Source organism: Somniosus microcephalus, chromosome 1 (genome assembly GCF_052327205.1).
Source record: "Somniosus microcephalus isolate GS21.2 chromosome 1, FLI_Smic_1.0, whole genome shotgun sequence".
Lineage (NCBI taxonomy): Eukaryota > Metazoa > Chordata > Chondrichthyes > Squaliformes > Somniosidae > Somniosus > Somniosus microcephalus.
The window spans coordinates 48,786,251-48,806,870 of NC_140987.1; the positions used below are offsets into that span (position 1 = coordinate 48,786,251).

Genomic DNA, 20,620 nt, shown 5'->3' on the forward strand with positions numbered 1-20,620 from the left:
TGGAGCCAGGAGGAGCACTGCTGGCGCCCTATTAAAATTGAAGAGAAACTTTTACACTTACCTCTTTGGTGACGGCCGTTTGCTGGGCCGCATTCACGTCAACAAAAACCTGAGCGGAGGGGCCGGGCACCTGCTCTCCGCGCAAGGCAGCCCAAATTCCCTGAGGGGGTCCTAAAATAGACGTTAGGCCCTTCATTAGCAAGGAGGAAAATAGATGCAACGCAGACCACTTTCTACCCCAGTCTGTTTTTACTGAGTTTGGTTGGAATAGTGCCATCGGATCGTTTACGCCTCCTTGAGAGGGCCGAGTAGGTTTAACGCCTCATCTGAAAGACGGCACCTCCGACAGTGCAGCGCTCCCTCAGTACTGCACTGGAGTGCCAGCCTAGATTAGGTGGTCAAGTTTCTGGAGTGGGTCTTGAACTTTCTGAATCATGAGGGGAGAGTGCTATCACGAAGCCAATGCTGACACCTAGGCAATAGGAAAAGGGTTGCTTGGAAAGCTGTATCAGGATCCAGCAATCAGGTGGTTGAAGGGCTGCTTTCAAGGAGCTTGTGGCAGATTCCTTCACTCAAGACATCAAAACGTGTCTGTGAAATTCATTGCAGGACATTGTCAGTCACACACAAGATGGCTGCTGTTATCCCCTGGAACTCATTTTTTAACGCCTTTGGAGGTCGGAGGAATTTCGCAGAATTTTTTGCCCCCTGAATTGGCCTTGGATTTTTAAAAAATCTGCTTTTGAGCCTTTCCCAGGAGCTTGCATGGCTGCTGGTGGGTGGGAAGCATTTAGGTTGCTTAGTTACAACATGGCTGAATGAGACAGACCAGGTGGTCTTTTTCTGACCGGCTTTTTCACATGTTCCAAAGGGAAAGGTACATTTATCATCAGGAGTATTTCACATCCAGCAGAGCATATGTTTTGCCCACCAATTATCTAGTAATTTTTGGTGTGCACAATACAGCTTCAGCACTACAATAAAAATGGCCCCCTTTGCACAACAACCTCCATGGCCAAACCGTCCTAATTGCGAAGGTTCTGGCTGCTTCACAAGGCCACTTCATGAATAGGTTCTGTCATGATCGAATGATCAATGTGTACCTTCAAATTACCAATTTAAAGTAAAAGTTTCCCATCAATGGCTCAGTCCGCCACCTAGTGTGGAACTGAAACACATAGATCAGGTCAGTGTCAGGGCTCAACCCTAGGTTGGGCCGAGTTAGCTCATCTCAACCAGGTCAAAGACAGGAGGTTCTACAATTGTGCTCAGTGCCCCTGACCAGAAAGTGCGGCCGGGGGGGGGTGGAGCAACCAGATTTTTGCACACCTGATTGCTATTCAGTGACCCCTCGCCCTCCACTGGAAAGTGTACGTGCATGAATGTCCAATGAGAGTAGCAACATGGTCAGATGTGATGCCCTTCACAGAGTGCTGATACTTGATCCAGAATTGCACGTGAAGGATGGACACTTGGGCAAGATACCAGAGAGCTGCCATGACTATACGGCAGCATGAGTTAGTGCCTTCAGGAGAGGAGGGGGAGATCAAATATACTGAAAAATCGGAATATTAAATAATAATATGCCAGAGGCAGTGCAGCCGTCCTGATTCACTATACAAGATCTGTTGACTACAGAAACATTGGATTGATTTTAGATTGTAATCTCTCTTGCTAGCTGTTCTTCTGTGTTCACATTCATTGTGACTGCCTCATTGAAGCACACAGCAAAGAAATCACAGAATACCCAATGGCAACCAATCAAAGCTTTCTGTATTCATTACATTGTGAAGGTTAAATTTTCTCCACAGACAGGACTGCTGACCTCTGGACTGCAGCTATTTCTACCGCTGTATTTTATTGGAAATGTAGTTATATTCCTCCTTCATTTTTTCCTTTCTTTTAAATATATATATTTTTTAAAGATTTTCCCTGTCAGTTTTCTCACTTCTATTCCTCTCCTGCACGTGTTAACTTGTTGCCGGGGTACAGTTTCATGGGCACTGGTTGCTCTCCGGTTCACCAGCCAATTCACCATTATTTATGTGTGAGTCTTGACGGTAAGTGTGTTGACCAGCTATTACACTGCACATAACCTCACAACCAAGGCCGATTCTCTCATAACCCAAAGTCCAAACCTACGCATTCCCAGCATGGGGTGGAGGGGGGGTGGGGGGAGGGGTCACTGGATGGCAATCAGAAAGCGGGAACTCTGGCCAACTTTGCTCTCCATTACCCATGGGGCACTTTGGCACCATAACTACTGCGCCGGCTAAGATTAGCTAACTCCGCATAAACACATTCGCAAGGATGATGCCAGAACTGAGAGGTTATAACTATCAGAAAAGGCTGAACAGGCTGGGGCTCTTTTCTCTAGAAAAGAGAAGCTGAGGGGTGACCTAATAGAGGTCTTTAAAATTTTGAAGGGGTTTGATAGGATAGACGTAGAGAAGATGTTTCCACTTACCGGTGAGTCCCAAACTAAGGGCCATAAATATAAGATAGTCACTAATAGATCCAATAGGGAATTCAGGAGAAATTTTTTTACCCAGAGAGTGGTAAGAATGTGAACTCGCTACCACAAGGAGTACGATAGCACTCCACGGATGTTGCCTGACTTGCTGAGTTTTTCCAGCATTTTCTGTTGTTATTACCACAAGGAGTAGTTGAGGCGAATAGTGTAGATACATTTAAGGGGAAGCTAGATAAGTACATGAGGGAGAGAGGAATAGAAGGATATTCAGATAGGGTAAGATGGAGTAGGGTGGGAGGAGGCTCGTGTGCAGCATAAACACCAGCACAGACCAGTTGAGCCGAATGGCCAGTTTCTGTCCTGCAAATTCGGTATAATTCTACATACAGGAACTTTCGATTTACCGGCACCTAAATAACCGGAAATCTCGGTTAACTGGCAAAATTCAGGAGTAGGTTCAGGTAAGTTTTATTACTTGCCTTCCTTGATCTGTTGCTCTGCAAGGGTGTGGCTGCAGCTGTTGCTAAGCTACAGAGACGCTTGGAACTTGTGGCCATTGTTCTGAACCTGTTGCTAAGCAACAGGGTTTGTTGCTTTATACAGAGCTCTCAGCTCCATATCTTTTACTATAGCTTTTGGTTATCCGGAATTTTTGATGAACCGGCACCACGTCGGTCCCGTCGGTGCCGGATAAAAAAAAGTTTCCTGTAAAACAAAGGATCAAACCTGGTCTGTATGGCTTAGCTACTGGATAAACTCACTGAGCCATTCAGAGAGCCCTTTAACAAGTTATTTTACTACCTTTTCCCCGGTTAGATCTTCGTGCACTGTAATCAGCAGTGCAGGGGATTAGGAGTTGGAAGCCATATCCTGTCACTGCTTGTCTTTTACACATTCATGCCCTAACACCTACCTTTTCTAAAAAGGTGACAAAAAATAAAACCCAGTGGTGAAAGACAAGAATCTCTTTCTTTTTCTTCTGGTCAACTGGGTATCTGAGGCACGGAGAAACCCATCATCACGTGCAAGCTACTCCTTCAAGGAAATCCACTCAGGTCCAGTTTCTGTTTTCCCAACATGGAATGCACACGCTCTCCCCATAAGGACATAACCCCATGAGTCCAGAAAGCTTAGGTGCAGGTCAGCAACAGGTTTAAAGGCGCCCTCTTCCGCACCGCCCCCCCCCCACCCCATGCTGGGGTCCTGCTGGAGTTTAACCAGCTAAATCCAAGCAGCCTGCCAGAGCAAGCCACTGGTAAGCTTCTCACTGCTTGTCCAGCTAGGACCACCCTACTCATCTGCAGCTCAGTGAGAAGAAGGCCAGTCTTCTTTCTTCATTGATACATTTTTGTCAGGTAAGGGATATGGATCAAAGGCGGGTAAATGGAGCTGAGTCAGAGATCAGCCATGATCTAATAGAATGGCGGTACAGGCTCGAGGGGCTGAATGGCCTACCCCTGTTCTTATGTTCTTTTGGCAGGAATATCTAAGACATGGAATGGTACAGTATTGGTTATATGAACCTGCAAATTACAATTTGCGATATTAATGTAGAATTGTTTAATGCGCTCAGATTAAATTCCACTGTCTGCTATTTTAACAGAGGTGTTAATTGATTTATAATAGTGGAGGGAGAAATTTGATACAGGCACATTAGGGGTTCGCACAATAACATCACTGGCAGTGACTTCCAGGCTCTAGCCTGTCCCAAGTTCTCCATCTCACTCACAATGTCAAGGAGCGGAGTAAGTCACCCAGCACATTGTGACTCCAGGCCTCAGAACCAGCACAGGAATTGTCAGGGCAACATTTTTGTGCCAAATCCAATCCTCTCCCGAGCAGCACTATGAATGGATTTCCTCCCATGCTATTAACTGTTACACTACCACCCTCACTTTCCATCGTCTGCCAGCCAGCATATTAGAGGATAATTCTACATTCAGTTATTTCCCCATCACAATGCCACCACCACTCAGCAGGCATTTTATGCCAATTTATAACGATCCAGTACACTGCAGTTGGCAATAAACTCCAATGTGGAGTCAGGATGAAGCAACAAATAGGTACATTGCGGCAAATGAAAGACCTCATTATATTTCCAAACTACAGTGGAATCCTGCCCAGCATTTTAACAACAGTTTTATTATTCATTCCACAACCACCTGTAGCCACAGTTTCAGTGCAAAGCCAAGTAAATACAGCAGTAATGTTAACGTGCTTCCTGTCTACATTATAAATGAACTGAGTTATATTTTTCTTAAATACAGTGCTGAGTGGTAGCAGTCTCGCCTCTGAATCAGAAGGTTGTAGGTTCAAGCCCCACCCCAGAGACTTGAGCACACCAATCCAGGCTGACACTCCAGCACAGTACTGAGGGAGTGCTGTGCTGTCGGAGGTGCCGTCTTTTGGATGAGATGTTAAACCCGAGGCACCGTCTGCCCTCTCATGTGGTCGTAAAAGATCCCACGGCACTATTTCGTGCCAGATACAGGCAGGATGGGCTGAATGGCTTCCTTCTGTGTTGGATCAGCCTATGATTCTAAGAGCAGGGAAGTTCTCCCTTGTCTCCTGGCCCAAATTGGAATCCACACCTGATCTCAGTCAAAAAACGATCGGAATCCACACCTGATCTCAGTCAACATGGGCTTTGCTGGGTCGCAAAGTGGATTGTTGGAGCAAATTCCTGGGGTAACCTCGGAACACCTGGGATAAGCCGTTAACGTTTGCCGGGGCATGCGGGAACTGACAGAAGATAGGCGCACCCTCCCCACCAGGATTTGGAAGCTGGGGAAATGAGGTAGAACCTCAGAGAGGGTACAGAGGAAATTTATGAGGATGTTGCCAGGACTGGAGAATTTTAGCTATGAGGAAAGATTGGATTGGCTGAGGTTGTTTTCTTTGAATCAGAGGAGGCTGAGGGGAGACTTCATTGAGGTGTATAAAATTATGAGAGGCCTAGATAGAGTGGATAGGAAGGACCTATTTCCCTTAGCAGAGAGGTCAATAGCCAGGGGGCATAGATTTAATGTAATTGGTAGAAGGATTAGAGGAGAGTTGAGGAGAAATGTTTTCACCCAGAGGGTGGTGGGGGTCTGGAACTCACTGCCTGAAAGGGTGGTAGAGGCAGAAACCCTCATCACATTTAAGAAGTACTTGGATATGCGCTTGAAGTCTACGGACCAAGAGCTGGAAAGTGGGATTAGGTTGGATAGCTCTTCTGAAGCCGGCACAGACACAATGGGCCAAACGGCCTCCTTCTGTGCTGTAAATTTCTATGATTCTAACCCAAGCGATCTAAATTCTGCTCCAAATTTCAGTACCCTCACACCCGTGCCCCTCACACCCCACCACACACCCCACAACATTCTCCGGGGGTGATCCTCCCAATTTGTGCCCTACCTCATATTCGGAATTTTCAGTCTCTTATCTTTTTACACTCTTGGGTTTCAATATTTATTTATGTTGTATTTTCTCTCTGGTTTGCTACACTCCCTCCTGTCCTGAAGGTCTTGGCTCCTTGCTGGAGTAGTGTTCCACGTCCTGAGGTTGTTCTCCAGTATTTCAGCCAATAGGCCATTATTCATGTGTGAAGCTTGAAAGTGAGTGTCGACAAGCTGTTCTCTCATGGGGGGGGCCATCGCGGTCCAGCCTTCTCACCCGAAGTACATACTCATGCGCACATGGTCAATTCCACGAGGGGTCACTGTATAGCAGTGAGGAACTGAAACTTCTGCTAATTTTCCCTCCCTTAACCCATTGGGGAGGAGGTCATTGACCTGGGCTCATTTCATGATGACTGTCCCATCACTCCTGCTGGAATCAAAATAGAAAATGCTGGAAATACTTAGCAGCTCAGGGAGCATCTGTGGGGAGAGAAACAGAGTTCACATTTCAGGTCAATGACCCTTCGTCACTTTTTCCGGTTCTGACGAAAAGTCATTGAACAGAAACGTTAACTCTGTTTCTCGCTCCACAGATGCCGTCTGACCTGCTGAGTATTTCCAGCATTTTCTGTTTTTATTATTTAAGGTAACCTGTGTGTTGGTGCGAAAGACGTGGTATGGTTCTCAATGAATACTTTGTGTCTGTCTTCACAAAAGGGAGGGACAATGCAGACATTGTAGTTAAGGTGGAGGAGTGTGAAATATCAGAATCGGAAGATGTTCGAGATTAACAGTTTTTAAGCAAGTGCAGAGCCAGGGGATTGGATGGAGGGCGGGGGTGATTAACAGACAAAATGGATGATGATGCAAGGCATGATGATGGGACAAAAGGTGGGTCCAGAGGAGATGTAAACGGTTATGACAGAATAGCAGAGGAGGAGGGAAGCCTGGAAAAGAAGATAAGGCTCCCGTGGCCCAGGAATGTGGCAGGAGAAAAGCAGGTAGACCTTAGGGGTGCGGACCAACCCGCCAACTGGGTACCGATAGGGGGATCCCCACCACAAGCACCACCTCACATTTCCTCCACTCCGAGAAAATGGGAGTGGTGGTTAAGAGCATAAGAAATAGGAGCAGGATGAGGCCATATAGCCCCACGACCCATTCAATAAGATCATGGCTGATCTTCTACCTCAACTCTACTTTCACACCCTATCCCCATATCCCTTGATTCCCTTAGTATCCAAACATCTATTGATCTCTGTCCTGAATATACTCAACGACTGAGCTTTCACAGCCCTCTGGGTTAGAGAATTTCAAAGATTCACAACCCTCTGAGTGAAGAAATTTCTCCTCATCTCAGTCCTAAATGGCGACCCCTTATTCTGAGACTGTGATCCCTGGTTCTAGATTCTTCAGCCAGGAGAAACAGCATCTACCCTGTCAACACCTCTAAGAATTTAATACGTTTCAATGAGATCACCTCTCATTCTTCTAAACAACAGAGAATATAGGCCCATTCTACTTAAGATCTAAAGTTGTTAAGCTCTTAGTTTTGCTATACCCTTGCTGGAACTTTGCGCGTGTGGATCTCGGGTGAGGGACAGGATCAAGGTCGGCTATGATGGCTTCAAAAAGGAAATAGCTGATCGACACCTTTTAGGACTACATCTTAATGATGACCAGATGGTGAGATGCTGGAGGGCTGCCATCACTTGTATAACTGTGCAAGGAATGAATCACCACCTCAAAGGTGACGAAGAAATGAAATTAGAGAGACAAATGTAGAGATATAAATCATGTTCAAGTTTGTTTCAAAAACAAACCCATTGTTCAAAAACAATATATTGGTTAGAGTCTTAAAACTGTGCACGTCGGTAGCGTGTACCTGACCATTGATCCCAGGGGCGGGTGGGACTGGCCCTTTAACAGTGTTCCATCCAACAGCATACTTCTGAATTAAGAAAACAAACTGAAACTCTTTGACAGATGCTTCATCCAACAAATAGAAAGAACGCAACTGAGGGCGGGATTTTTAATTGAAAAAGTCATGAAACCTTGATGAAGATTAAGTAAGCCCAGGAGGGCTGCTGTAAACTACAATAAGGGGGGAAAAAACACTTGAATTGCAAACACTAGTTCTTTTGTAAAGAATTCCACTTTCCGTAACACAGCTATCAGTTAATGTAACGCGAATTATAATTTAATGTGAAATCATTTTTGTGGCAAGCGTCTAAGGCAGCACTGATTTGGCTTCTCATATAGAAAAGTGGTTGACACCAACAGCTTAACGTAATGCCGCAGGCTACAATTCAGTACCTTTCAATTACCTGTTCCTCTTTTAATGTTTTGTGAAGGGAACAATTACGATAGTTAAGAACCTGCTCTCTGTAGCACAATACCTGTGACGGTAACCCGATGCACCAGGCATTGTTCATCTGAAAGGATTCCATGGCACCCCACGCTGAGTTCTTTCACACTGCCCCTGAAGGATGAACTCAATGGCTGCAAGTGGACGGCTTAAGTGGTTCAGGATTGAGTGTCCCTTCTCCAGCAACCGTCTGGCAGGTCAGTCAGTTGATGAGCAAACTCGCTAACATCTATTCACAGCTCTTGGGTTGAAAAGATCGTTAGTCAGATTCATCTGAGCAGTGAGATGTCGACGCTGATTATTTCCAACGGGCGGGTGGGTATTAGGCTTTATCATGAAGACTGATGGTGGTTCTGGGCTCCCGTTCACGCTAACCATTCTTCCTCAAGTGGCATTTTACAGTTGAGTTCATTCCAGAGATATTGCTGACAAAGTATCAGCTTTTGATGTGGAAATTTTCGTTCGAATGTCGGGTTTATTTTGTTTGCCACTTGCTTCAGGCACGAGTTATTGGCATTGTTTCAATGTTTTGGGGGGTTTAAATGGGTTTTTCGGATGGTTAGTTAGCTTGAGTGTCGTGTTGTTTGTATACAGAAACTGGAAACAGTTGAGACCAGCTGAGCTCCATTTCGTTATTCTGTGCTATCATTCCAAGCTTTTCACACGGGGGCCAGTGGATTATAGGGTGCTGGTTTAATGGCAAATGTGCAGAGATCTGATTTATATATACAATAGTTGATCTACTGTGGCATTCCTGACAGCGAGACAGAGGTTACAGTGTTGCAGACGAGAGTGGTCTGGGATGCAAGAAAGAAAGACTTGTATTTATATAGTGCCTTTCATGACCTCCCGGACGTCCCAAAGCGCTTTACAGCCAGTGAAATACTTTTGAAGTGTAGTTACTGTTGTAATGTAGGAAACACGACAGCCAATTTGCGCACAGCAAGCTCCCACAAACAGCAGTGTGATAATGACCAGATAACCTGCAGGATGTTCTGTGTAAGTGGGGAGGAGTTGGGGCTTAAGAGACCTTCAGGGGGAGATGGGTTGGATGTCAGATTCACTATTACATTCGTCACTGCCTGCCTTTGTCTTTATTCTAGCTCCTCCACCACTAAAACCGGTACCCACCTTCAGACTCAATTTCTCCAATGTCCTCCTCGCTAGCCTCCCATCCTCCATAAACCCCCTACTGATCGAAAATGCAGCCACGCGTGTCCATTCCCACACGAGTTCTCACTCTCCTATCGCCCTCCTGATCTACATTGGCTCCCAGTCTTCCGACACATTAATTAAAAAATGTAAATGCTCATCCTTATCTTCAGATCCTTCCCGGGCTCACATCACCCAATCGCTGCAACTTCATCCAGTCTTACATTCTCCCCACTTCCACACTTTTCGTTGCTCCAGCTCTGGCCCTTGCTGCAAATCCCCTCACTTCATTGCTCCAGTGGGCAGACACAGACAGACCTGGCTGACAAGAGAGGACAGGATATGCTCTCACTGCAGTCAGGGAGTGGTGGAGACAGAGATGCACTTCCTCACAGCTTGTGGAAAATATCAGGGCATAAGGGAGAATTTCTACCCAAAATTCACACAAATATGCCCTGAATTCAGAAATTTGAATGACGACCAAAAACTCCCATACCTACTAGGGGAACAGAGAAATTGTGTAACCTTAGTGGCACACTATGTTACAGCTTGCCATAAACAGAGGGACAACCATTAAATCTAAGAAAAGAGTATATACAAATTATATGAATGTATATTTATACACTCAGGGATATATCTGTTTATACACTGTATGGATAGATCTGCGTTTATGTGTTCAACCATAAATGTTTTTCGATGCTTTGGCAACATAAGATGTACCTTGTCATGCCAATAAAGCGATTTGAATTTGAATTTGAATTTGAATTTGATACCTGTTAAAACCCCACTCTCCAAAAGGTTCTCCTGAAAGTCCTCCACCTCCCCACTTCTCCTTAAACATTTTTCTCAAAACCCAACTTTTTGGTCAAGTTTTTGGCCACCCTTCCATGCCTCAGATTTTGTTCCCTTATGCATTCATTTTGTTCTCCCCACCGTGACCCCTCTAAAACACCTTAGGACATTTTGTACATTAAAGGCACTATATAAATATAAGTTGCTGTTGTTGTTTAAAATCTTTGTAATTAACCCTAAGCACTAGGTGGGGCGCACCCAAAAATGTAACTTACATTGTGTTTGGAACAGCACAAGATAATCAGAGTCTCAGACGTGAAAAGAATTCGGAGCTCCAACGACTTTGAGATGAAGCTGGGGATTGGGAGAAATAGTTGGTTGTGCGGACGAGAGTGGAATCAGGGAATGAAAGTGGGCGGGAGCAGTCAAAGGCTCCTGCTACAGTGGGTTCGAGATCTCTCGGAAGAGTTGCTGAGAATTGGTTGGGAGGGATGAATGCACATGCGGAGTCCACACACACATACGCGCACACAGGAAGGGGCAGTAAGAGGCACAGTCCTGCAAGTGCCCAGAAGCCCCCAAACATACACCAAGGGGCACAAAAGTCCTGCATGTGCCGGAGATGGGAGGTCTTTGGGGGAAGAGCAAGGTAGAATACTGGAGAACCAGGAATCGCCTCGTAAAATATTTATTATATTATCTAATGAAGGGAGTGATAATGCAACATGGCTGCTGAAAGGACTTGGAAACAATTTTTATGAGGGATGGGCTTAGAGACCATGAGGAAGTATTTAACTGCTTTTTGATTGGTTTTCTGGAAGCAATTGGAATATTTTATGCCATACAAGCACAAAGAAGATTTTATCACGCCCTTCAGAAAATGATTGAATACAAAACTTTTTTACATATAAAAAAACTTGAACGACGTTACATGGCGCTTTATCAAAAATGTCTCAAAGCGCTTTGCGTATAATTAATTACGCTGAAGTGCAGTGACTCTTGTTATGTAGACAAGCATGGCAGTCAATTTGCTCACAGCAAGGTAGGCTTGCCAACTCTGGTTGAACATAGTCAGGGAGGTTTGACCACTGGACGTCTGATCATGTGATGCCTGTAAATGTTACTGCAATTACCTTCTAAAGGTTGGGTCCGCTGTCGTTCAGTATCTTTGCTCGCGGTTTTGCGCCAACAGCTGTTGTGCGAGATGTTCCGAGAACCAGGAGGCCATCCGAGAGCAGGCAAAGAGGGGAACCCGGGGGGGGGGCGGGGAAGATGAGACGCTTGAATTCACCATGCTGCTGGCAGCGTTCTCTCTAAGCTGCGCAGCTCTATGCCGGTTCCCCGCAGCCTGGGACCAGCTTTTTCATTGTTAGGTTTCGCCTCTTAAAGGGACCACGCACCCCAAAAAATTTAGGGGGAACATTGGTTGCTGATGCTGCTGTTCCCAGGGCTGGGGTTGGGGCTGGGGCCTCTTTCGGCTTTATTCTACCCGTGTTCCAATCCCTTTATCAAATTCTGTTTCTTGGCAGGAAATGGAGGAGACAATCTGCTTTCAGACCTTTCTGAGAGTAGTTTGCGTTGCTATCCTCCCATCTTCCATTCTTCAGTACTTCCCTCCACATGCTGTTTTCTTAGTTGAGCACTCAAGGATATATTACTGGATAAGCTCTGAAATCTCTTTTTTTTTACTGTATTCTCCATTAATAATAGTCTGTTAATTGTTCATCTGATCATTATTACTTATTAGAATAGGCTGCCATAGAAATGAATAAGGAGTCATTTTAGCTTTTAATAGACATTTAAACAAGCCATTTGCACTTTGGGGTACGAGCACTTCATTAAGTAAATCGTAACAATCAGTCTGATACCAGGAGAAGTGTAGGTAGCTCACTTGTAAGTGTCTTTAGATGCAGATTTAAGTCAATGGCGAATTGACCTCTTTCATATATGCTTGATACAATAAACTGTTCTCTATGCATTTTCTTAGTGAATTTTATTATCAATGTTTTGTCTCTTGAAGGCGTCATCACAGCTATAATTAATTCTCAAAGACGCCAAGCATTGGCTGTAATTAAGTCTCCAAGAAAGATGAAATGCTGGCTTAAAACGGAACTGGCTTTGTGGTGTTCTATTAATTTATTCACTTCATGTCCACGCAGAATATTGTCACTGTTCTGCAGTCTACCAGTTATTGCAGGGCACTGTTCCAGAATTACAACTTTCATAACCTAACCGTTCTTTCTTTCTTGTTCCTTTTTTCTTTGTTTTTTCTATTTTACTTTATCTCTTTCTCTGTCTCTTTCTTTTTCTCTCTCTCTCCCCACCTCTTTCTCTCTCCCCACCTCTTTCTCTCTCTCTCTCATTCAAATCTGGTGGATAGCACTGGGAAGAGGCAAATGAAAGGATTCTTGGGAGCAGATTTTTTCCTCTAGTATTTCCACTGGAAAATCGGATTCTGGATGAAAAATTGAGCTCTATGATTTGATTATGAGATTGGGACTGCTGAGCCCCCAGGCAATATGTCTAATGGGATGTTGTTGTAACTCTTAATTTAAGCCCTATGTTAATACATTTTAGGAAATTATACATGTTGCCTTCACGCCTGGTTCTTCACTCCCATACGAATTACTTTACAGTTATTAATATTGAACTGCATCTGCCATCTATTGGCCCAATACCTAAAATGTCAAAATAATTATTACCCCTACATTAGTCCCCATTCATGGCTACTGTCAGCTGTTTTTCAGCCAATTTTCTAATCCACACTGCCTCCTTTTCTATGACTAGCCATTCCTTGCTAATGTGAAACTTTACCAAAAGTTTTCTAGAAATCCAACTGTACGTCAATTGGACGGGTATGACTAAAGTCATGATATGCAGAAAGTGGCTATGTAATTAGACCAGAGAAAACAAGTAGATGGAAGTCAGTACTATCAATGTATATTAAAAATCGTTGAAATTTTCAATTTCTGTTTATTTAATAAAAGCATGTAGTTATTCATCAGGTGTTCAACTCAGTGGAGATCAGTGACTGTGAAACCTGGTGATAGTGACTGACATGAATCAACTGAGTGGCCTGCGGGTGGCGCTGTCCAGGGAGAGTATAAATACTCGGGCACGGGCCCAGCTTGCGCAGGACATTCTTAACCGGAACTAGTGAAGGACACAACTAGACCTCCATGTTGTAAAACAGTTGATTAAAGCTTTGTTTAATGCTTAGACCAAGTGCCTAGTAGTTTTCTTACGTCAGTGACCACCTCTGGGACTTATTTCTGGTGGTCCATACAGGGTCGTTTTACATTAGGCCAGTGATGTCAATGGTAAATGAATGGCTTCATCGCCAAACAACGGCATATGCCAATAAAAGGAGGTGACCTCTGGAGCTCTGACAGCACTGTCGATGCAGATTTTCATGGGTTATATGATCAGCTGTCAGGTTAGGTGCCTTCTTTTCTGGACCACTAAATGTGTGGCATCAGTTCCCTATGTCGGCAAGCTTGCTCAAGCAGTTTCCAACGCAGTTTGTCTTTTCACATCATGTGTCGGGTTAAAATCCAGCTATGCACATCATCAGTCACCAGCACTGCCATCACACCCATTTACAGACCCCCATATTAGTTGAATCCCCCCAGTATCCGAGAAGATGCTGCACAGAGATGTAACTGTGGGAGACCTGGAATGTGAATGAGAGAATAGGTAATTTCATTTAAATTAACTTGCATCAACTTTGTGAAAGCAACTGGGCTTCGTTAATCAAATTCCAAGACTGCCCCACAATTATTAAACCAGTTACAATCTCTGAGACATAGAGAAGTTATGTTGGCAGGAAGGTGAACGCTTCTTTTATACTGATATACTGGTGTGGACATGCGCTTTTTTGAATGACAACTGTGAACCCCAAATTAATTTGACATTTGCTGTCATTGAAACGGTGCTAAGCCTGCCATATTGGAACCAAACCAAAACAGGGAGCTGAGGCCCATCTTTGCCTCTCCATATAAATGGAGACATTCTCTCTCATTTCCGGGGATGGGGACCTTAGCTACAAGGACAGGTTGGAGAAGCTGGATTTGTTTTCACTATGGTGTGGAGATGCCGGAGTTGGACTGGGGTGGACAAATGTAAGAAGTCACACAACACCAGGTTATAGTCCAACAGCTTTATTTGAAATCACAAGCTTTCGGAGCGCTGCTCCTTCTTCAGGTGAAGTGGAGAAATGCATAAAGACACAGCTTATATAGTCAGAGAATCATGTCAGATGTTTACAGGTAAGGTTATATACTATAACTATATAAGTTATATACTATAACTATATAAGTTATAACTATAACTATATAAGCTGTGTCTTTATGCATTTCTCCACTTCACCTGAAGAAGGAGCAGCGCTCCGAAAGCTTGTGATTTCAAATAAAGCTGTTGGACTATAACCTGGTATTGTGTGACTTCTTACATTTGTTTTCACTAGAGCAAAGGAGGTTGAGGGGTGATTTGATAGAGGTGTACAAGATTATGACGGGTTTGGATAGGCTAGACGGGGAAAGGCTGTTCCCACTAGTTGATGGTACAAGGACTAGGAGACACAGATTTAAGGTTTTAGGCAAGAGATACAGGGGGGATGTGAGGAAAAACTTTTTTCGCAGCGAGTGGTGAGGACCTGGAACTCGCTGCTGATGGAAGTGGTGGAAGCGGAGACACTCATAGAAACGTAGAAGATAGGAGCAGGAGTAGGCCATTCGGCCCCTCGAGCCTGCTCCGCCATTCAATGAGATCATGGCTGATCATCCAAACTCAGTACCCTGTCCCTGCCTTCTCTCCATATCCCTTGATCCCTTTAGCCTTAAGAAATATATCTAACTCCTTATAGAAACATGGTTTCAAGGGGAGACTGGATAGGCACTTGAGGGAATTAAACTTACAGGGCTACGGGGATAGAGCGGGAGAATGGGACTGACTGGATTGCTCTACAGAGAGCTGGCACGGACTCGATGGGCCGAATGGCCTCCTTCTGTGCCATTATGACTCTGTATGACTGACTCATTTGTTAATCCTTTTACCTGCCTCAACGTTCCCTTGTTTCATTGCCTTTCTCAGCTGCCACAAATGTGAAAATGAAGAGTGCCGACACTGTCAGTTGATCTGTTAACTACCTCAGGGATGGGCTTTGCAGGTGATGCTGTAGTCATGGGGAAAATTCAAATGTTAAAAACATGGGTCCACATTTTTTTGCATTTCAATGAGTCGCTTTGTGAGACGATTCCTGCTCCACGTGTCTGCTGGAAAAGATGTGGGCTCTTAGCAACATAGAAAATTGAATCCTGAGAAAGTGAGTGACGGCAAAGGCACCTGCTTTCTGTGACCACTGTTCGTTTTGTCTTGTCCAGGTCTTGCTGAGCTGAGCGTCGAGAGGAGATTAGAGCGAGACAGTGGAAGGTTGGACACATAATGCCTGAAGTATGGATGTGAAAGAACGCAGGCCTTACTGCTCCCTCACGAAAAACAGGCGCGACAAAGAGCGGCGCTACACAAGCTCGTCAGTAGACAACGACGAGTGCCGAGTGCCCACTCAGAAATCCTACAGCTCCAGCGAAACTCTTAAAGCCTATGATCACGACACCAGGCTCCTGTATGGAAACAGGGTCAAAGACTTGGTTCACAGGGAGGCTGATGAGTACACAAGACCAGGTAAAAAGAAAACTTCACTTTATATTCCATAACTGTTTAATTCTGTGTGGTATGGTAGACTACTGGTTACGGTACTGGCCTAGCAACGCAGAGGTCATGAGCAATGTTCCCCCTAATTTTTTGGGGGGGCCACACGGCCCCTTTAACAGTTTGCTCAGGCCATTCAAACTTCAGCACATGTGCAGTTTATTGGTGGGACATTGAGACAGCCATGAGTTTAAGTCCCACTGTGGCAATTTGAGAATTGTAATGAATCAAACTGATAACTTGTCACCTAGCACCAGAAACAAAAGGGCCATGAAAGCTGCAAAATTGTCATAAAAATCCAGCTGGTTCACTAATGTCCTTCAGAGAAGGGAACCTGCCACTGCTACCTGGTCCGTCCTAAGTGTGACTCCAAGCCCACACTGTGCGTTTGACTCTTCATGCCCTCAGGCCAATGGGATGGGCAATAATACTGGCGTGCGAGTGCCACCCACGGACCAAGAACAAAAAAAATCATGTTAAAGTATTCCGTTGATATACTTTCTTCTTATGGGGATGATGGATCATTTTAGGCCATATATACCAGCCTTTAAGGCAACACAATAATAAGGTGCTCCTCACACGTTGCAGCCACTTAAAAACAAAACAGTTTATCAACTACATATAAAACACCCAATGTCACGACAACTCCCCAGAAAGTGAGAAACATGATTCCAATGCGCGCTGACTATTCCACATGCACACGCAGGGAGTGTGAGAAAGGGGAGTGGGAATCAAGGAGCTGGAGGAAGGGGATGGGGGACCGAAAGCTGGAGTGAGGTGAATGGGAGACTATTAACTGTAGAAAGGCTTGTCATTCCAAAGAGTCCTGTATAGATCGGAGAGCAGATCCAGGCTGAGGTGTGGGGTAAGTGCACTCCCCAGAGTGAAGTACAGTACAATCCACTGCAGTGATTCACGTATAGTGTGATGTCCCCCATGTCCCCCCACCAAACACCCTCGCCCGGTTTTCAATCCCAAAACAGTGACCTCAACTTCCAGTCTTCTATAAGAGTAGAACTGGGACAGTGGTTGTGTAAATTAGTTCTTTTCTGGAATTTTTTTTTACAAATTAGAAAAGCAAGTACATAGTTCAATTTTTCCCATTCACCCTTCTATTTGGGGGATTTGTGATTTTTAACTGGTCCGCTGTGGTGTGAGGAGGTCAAAAACCCAATAAAGCAATTAAAGACAAAATGGAAAATGGCTAGAAACAATGTTTAACAGCAACAGGAATCGGAGAACGGTAGAACATTTGCAAAAACAAAAATCAAGATCGTAATGTCAATGGGGAAAATGGATTTGGTGTTTAAGTATAATCAGTTCTTGGTAAAAAGAAAACTTCACTTTATATTCCATAACTGTTTAATTCTGTGTGGTATGGTAGACTACTGGTTGTTTCAGTATTAGAATTCTGTAGAAAATACATTTTTTGAGCTCTAGAAAAAGCTTATGGTTTGGTAAGTACCCTGGAAGTTGAGTGCTGGAGCATTAATCAGTAGGTGACATGGTATTTATAGCTTGCATTTATGTTACTGAGGTACATCCAGTGCTGCATCTTAATTCCCTGTGTCTTTTTAATAATGTCTTTCTATCCCACCAATATTTTCCCCTTCCTCTCCTGAGGGTACAGGACATTTTTTTCTGGAGTACTGTTCCATGAGTACTGGATGGCCTTCAATACTTTTCCCAAGTAAGAACATAACAACATAAGAAATAGGAGCAGGAGTCGGCCATTCGGCCCTTCGAGCCTGCTCCGCCATTCAATGAGATCATGGCTGATCTTCTGCCTCAACTCCATTCACCGGCCCTATCGCCATATCCCTTGATGCCCTTACTAGTCAGAAATCTATCGACTTCTGTTTTGAAAATACCCAATGACTGAGCCTCCACAGCCCTCTGGGGTAGAGAATTCCAAAGATTCACCACCCTCTGTGTGAAGAAATTTCTTCTCATCTCAGTCCTGAATGGCCTACCCTTTATCCTGAGGCTGTAGCCCCTGGTTCTAGACTCCCCAGCCAAGGGAAACATTCTCCCAGCATCCACCCTATCAAGCACCGTAATAATTTTGTATACTTCAATGAGATCCCCTCTCATTCTTCTGAATTCTAGAGAATACAGGCCTAGTTTACTCTATCTCTTCTCATACGACAGTCCCGCCATCCCAGGAATCAATCTCGCGAACCTTCGTTGCACTCCCTCTATGGCAAGTATATCCTTCCTTAGGTAAGGAGACCAAAATTGTACACAGTACTCCAGGTGTGGTCTCACCAAGGCCCTATATAATTGGAGTAAGACTTCTTTACTCCTGTACTCAAATCCTCTTGTAATCAAGGCCAGCATACCATTTGCCTTCCTAATGGCTTGCTGCACCTACACATTCACTTTCAGTGACTCATGTACAAGGACACCCAGGTCCCTTTGAGCAACTGCATTCCCCAATCTTTCACCATTTAGAAAATACTCTGCCTTTCTGTTTTTTCTACCAAAGTGGATAACTTCACATTTATCCACATTATATTCCATCTGCCATGTTCTCGCCCACTCACTGAGCCTGTCGAGATCCCCTTGAAGCCTCTTCACATCCTCTTCATAACTGACACTGCCACCTATCATCAGCAAATTTGGAAATGTTGCATTTAGTTCCCTCACCCAAATCATTAATATAGATTGTGAATTGCTGGGGCCCAAGCACCGATTCTTGTGGTACCCCACTAGACACAGCCTGCCATCCTGAAAAAGACCCGTTTATCCCTACTCTTTGTTTTCTGTCTGTTAACCGATTCTCAATCCATGCTAGTATATTACCCTCAATTCCATGCGCCCTAATTTTGTTCACCAACCTCTTGGGTGGGACCTTATTGAAGGCCTTCTGAAAATCCAAATACACCACATCTACCGGTTCCCCTTTATCTACTCCACTAGTTACATCCTCAAAGAACTCCAATAGGTTTGTTAAACAGAATTTCCCTTTCATAAATCCATGTTGACTCTGCCCAATCTTACTATTAGTTTCTAAGTGCCCAGTTATTGCATCCTTTATAGTAGATTCCAGCATTTTCCCAACTACTGATGTGAGGCTAACAGGTCTGTAGTTCCCCGTTTTCTCTCTCCCTCCTTTCTTAAATAGCGGGGTTACATTTGCTATCCTCCAATCTGCAGGAACCGTTCCAGAATCTATAGAATTTTGAAAGATGACAACCAATGCGTCCACTATCCCAATGGCCACCTCTTTCAAAACCCTAGGATGTAGGTCATGGTCCTTAAGATTTATCGACTTTAGTACCATTAATTTTACCAGTACTGTTTTTTTACTAATAATAATTTCTTTAATTCTTCATTCTCGCCACACCCTTGGTTTTCTCGTATTTCTGGGAGGTTTTTTGTGTCTTCCTCCGTGAAGACAGAAACAAAGTATTTATTTAATTTCTTGCCATTTCCTCATTCCCCATTATAAATTCTGCCATCTCTGACTGTAAAGGACCTACATTTACCTTCGCCAGTCTTTTCCTTTTCACATACCTATAGAAGCTTTTACAATCCGTTTTTATATTTTTCACTAGTTTGTGCTCACATTCCATTTTCCCTTTCTTTATCAATTTCTTGGTCACCCTTTGCTGATTTCTAAAAAGATCCCAATCCTCAGGCTGACCACTATTTCTGGCAACTTTATAAGCTTCCTCCTTTGACTTAATACTGGCTTTAATTTCTTTTGTTAGCCATGGTTGGATCACTTTTCCTTTTGGATTTTTATGCCCTAGAGGAATATATGTTTATTGTAAATTATGCATTATTTCCTTGAATGTTAGCCATTGTATGTCCACCTTCATACCTTTTAGTGTAGTTTCCCAATCTACCATGGCCAACTTGTCCCTCATACCCTTGTAGTTTCCTCTGTTTAGATTGAAGACCTTAGTTTCAGATTGGACTACATCACTCTCAAACTTAATGTAAAATTCAATCATATTATGGTCACTTGTCCCTAAAGGCCCATTTACCACAAGATTATTGATTAGCCTTTTCTCATTACACAGTACCAGATCCAGAATAGACTGTCCCCTGGTTGGTTCCTCCGCATACTGATCCAGGAAACCATCTTGCATGCATTCCAAGAATTCGTCCTCCACACCATTAGTGGTAATTTGATTTGCACAGTCAATATGTAGATTAAAGTCCTCCATGTTACATGCACTTCTAATTTCTTGATTGATGCTGTGCCCTACATTACCACTACTGTTTGGTGGCCTACACAAAACTCCCACCGATGTTTTCCACCTTTTGCTGTTTCTTAGCTCCACCCAAACTGATTCCAGTTCTACATCACGATCTGCCGAGCCAAGTTCTTTTATCTCTACTGTACCGATCTCATCCATTATTAACAGCGTTACGCCACCTCCTTTTCCTTTTTGTCTGTCCTTCCTAAATGTTGAGTACCCTGGAACATTCAGTTCCCAGCTTTGGTTACCCTGCAACCATGTCTCTGTAATGGCAATTACATCATACCCATTTCATTCTATTTGTGCCATTAATTCATCCACCTTGTTGCGAATGCTGTGTGAATTTAGATAAAGTGCCTTCAACTTTGCCTGTTTAATATTTTTCTGCACTTTGACCCTCTTTACTGTTGGCCTTTGTTTCTGCTCCCTGCTAGTTTTGCTGACTACTTTTCTAACTTGCACTTCCAGCTTTGTTTCTCTCCATTCTGGGCCCACACTTAGGTTCCCAGCCCCCTGCCATTCTTCATGC

The 20,620-nt window shown here is 44.0% G+C and overlaps 1 protein-coding gene across 11 annotated transcripts in view; it reads left to right on the forward strand.

The window, feature by feature from the left end:
- The window catches only part of tenm3 (teneurin transmembrane protein 3), a 2,019,778-nt gene that overhangs the window by 1,408,256 nt on the left and 590,902 nt on the right, over nt 1-20,620 (forward strand). For all 11 annotated transcript variants that reach the window (XM_085979187.1, XM_085978950.1, XM_085979196.1 and 8 more), the window contains one exon: nt 15,550-15,850. In XM_085979187.1, coding sequence (XP_085835313.1) covers nt 15,622-15,850 — 229 coding nt within the window. In that variant the 5' untranslated portion in view covers nt 15,550-15,621. The remainder of the gene's footprint in view (nt 1-15,549; nt 15,851-20,620) is intronic.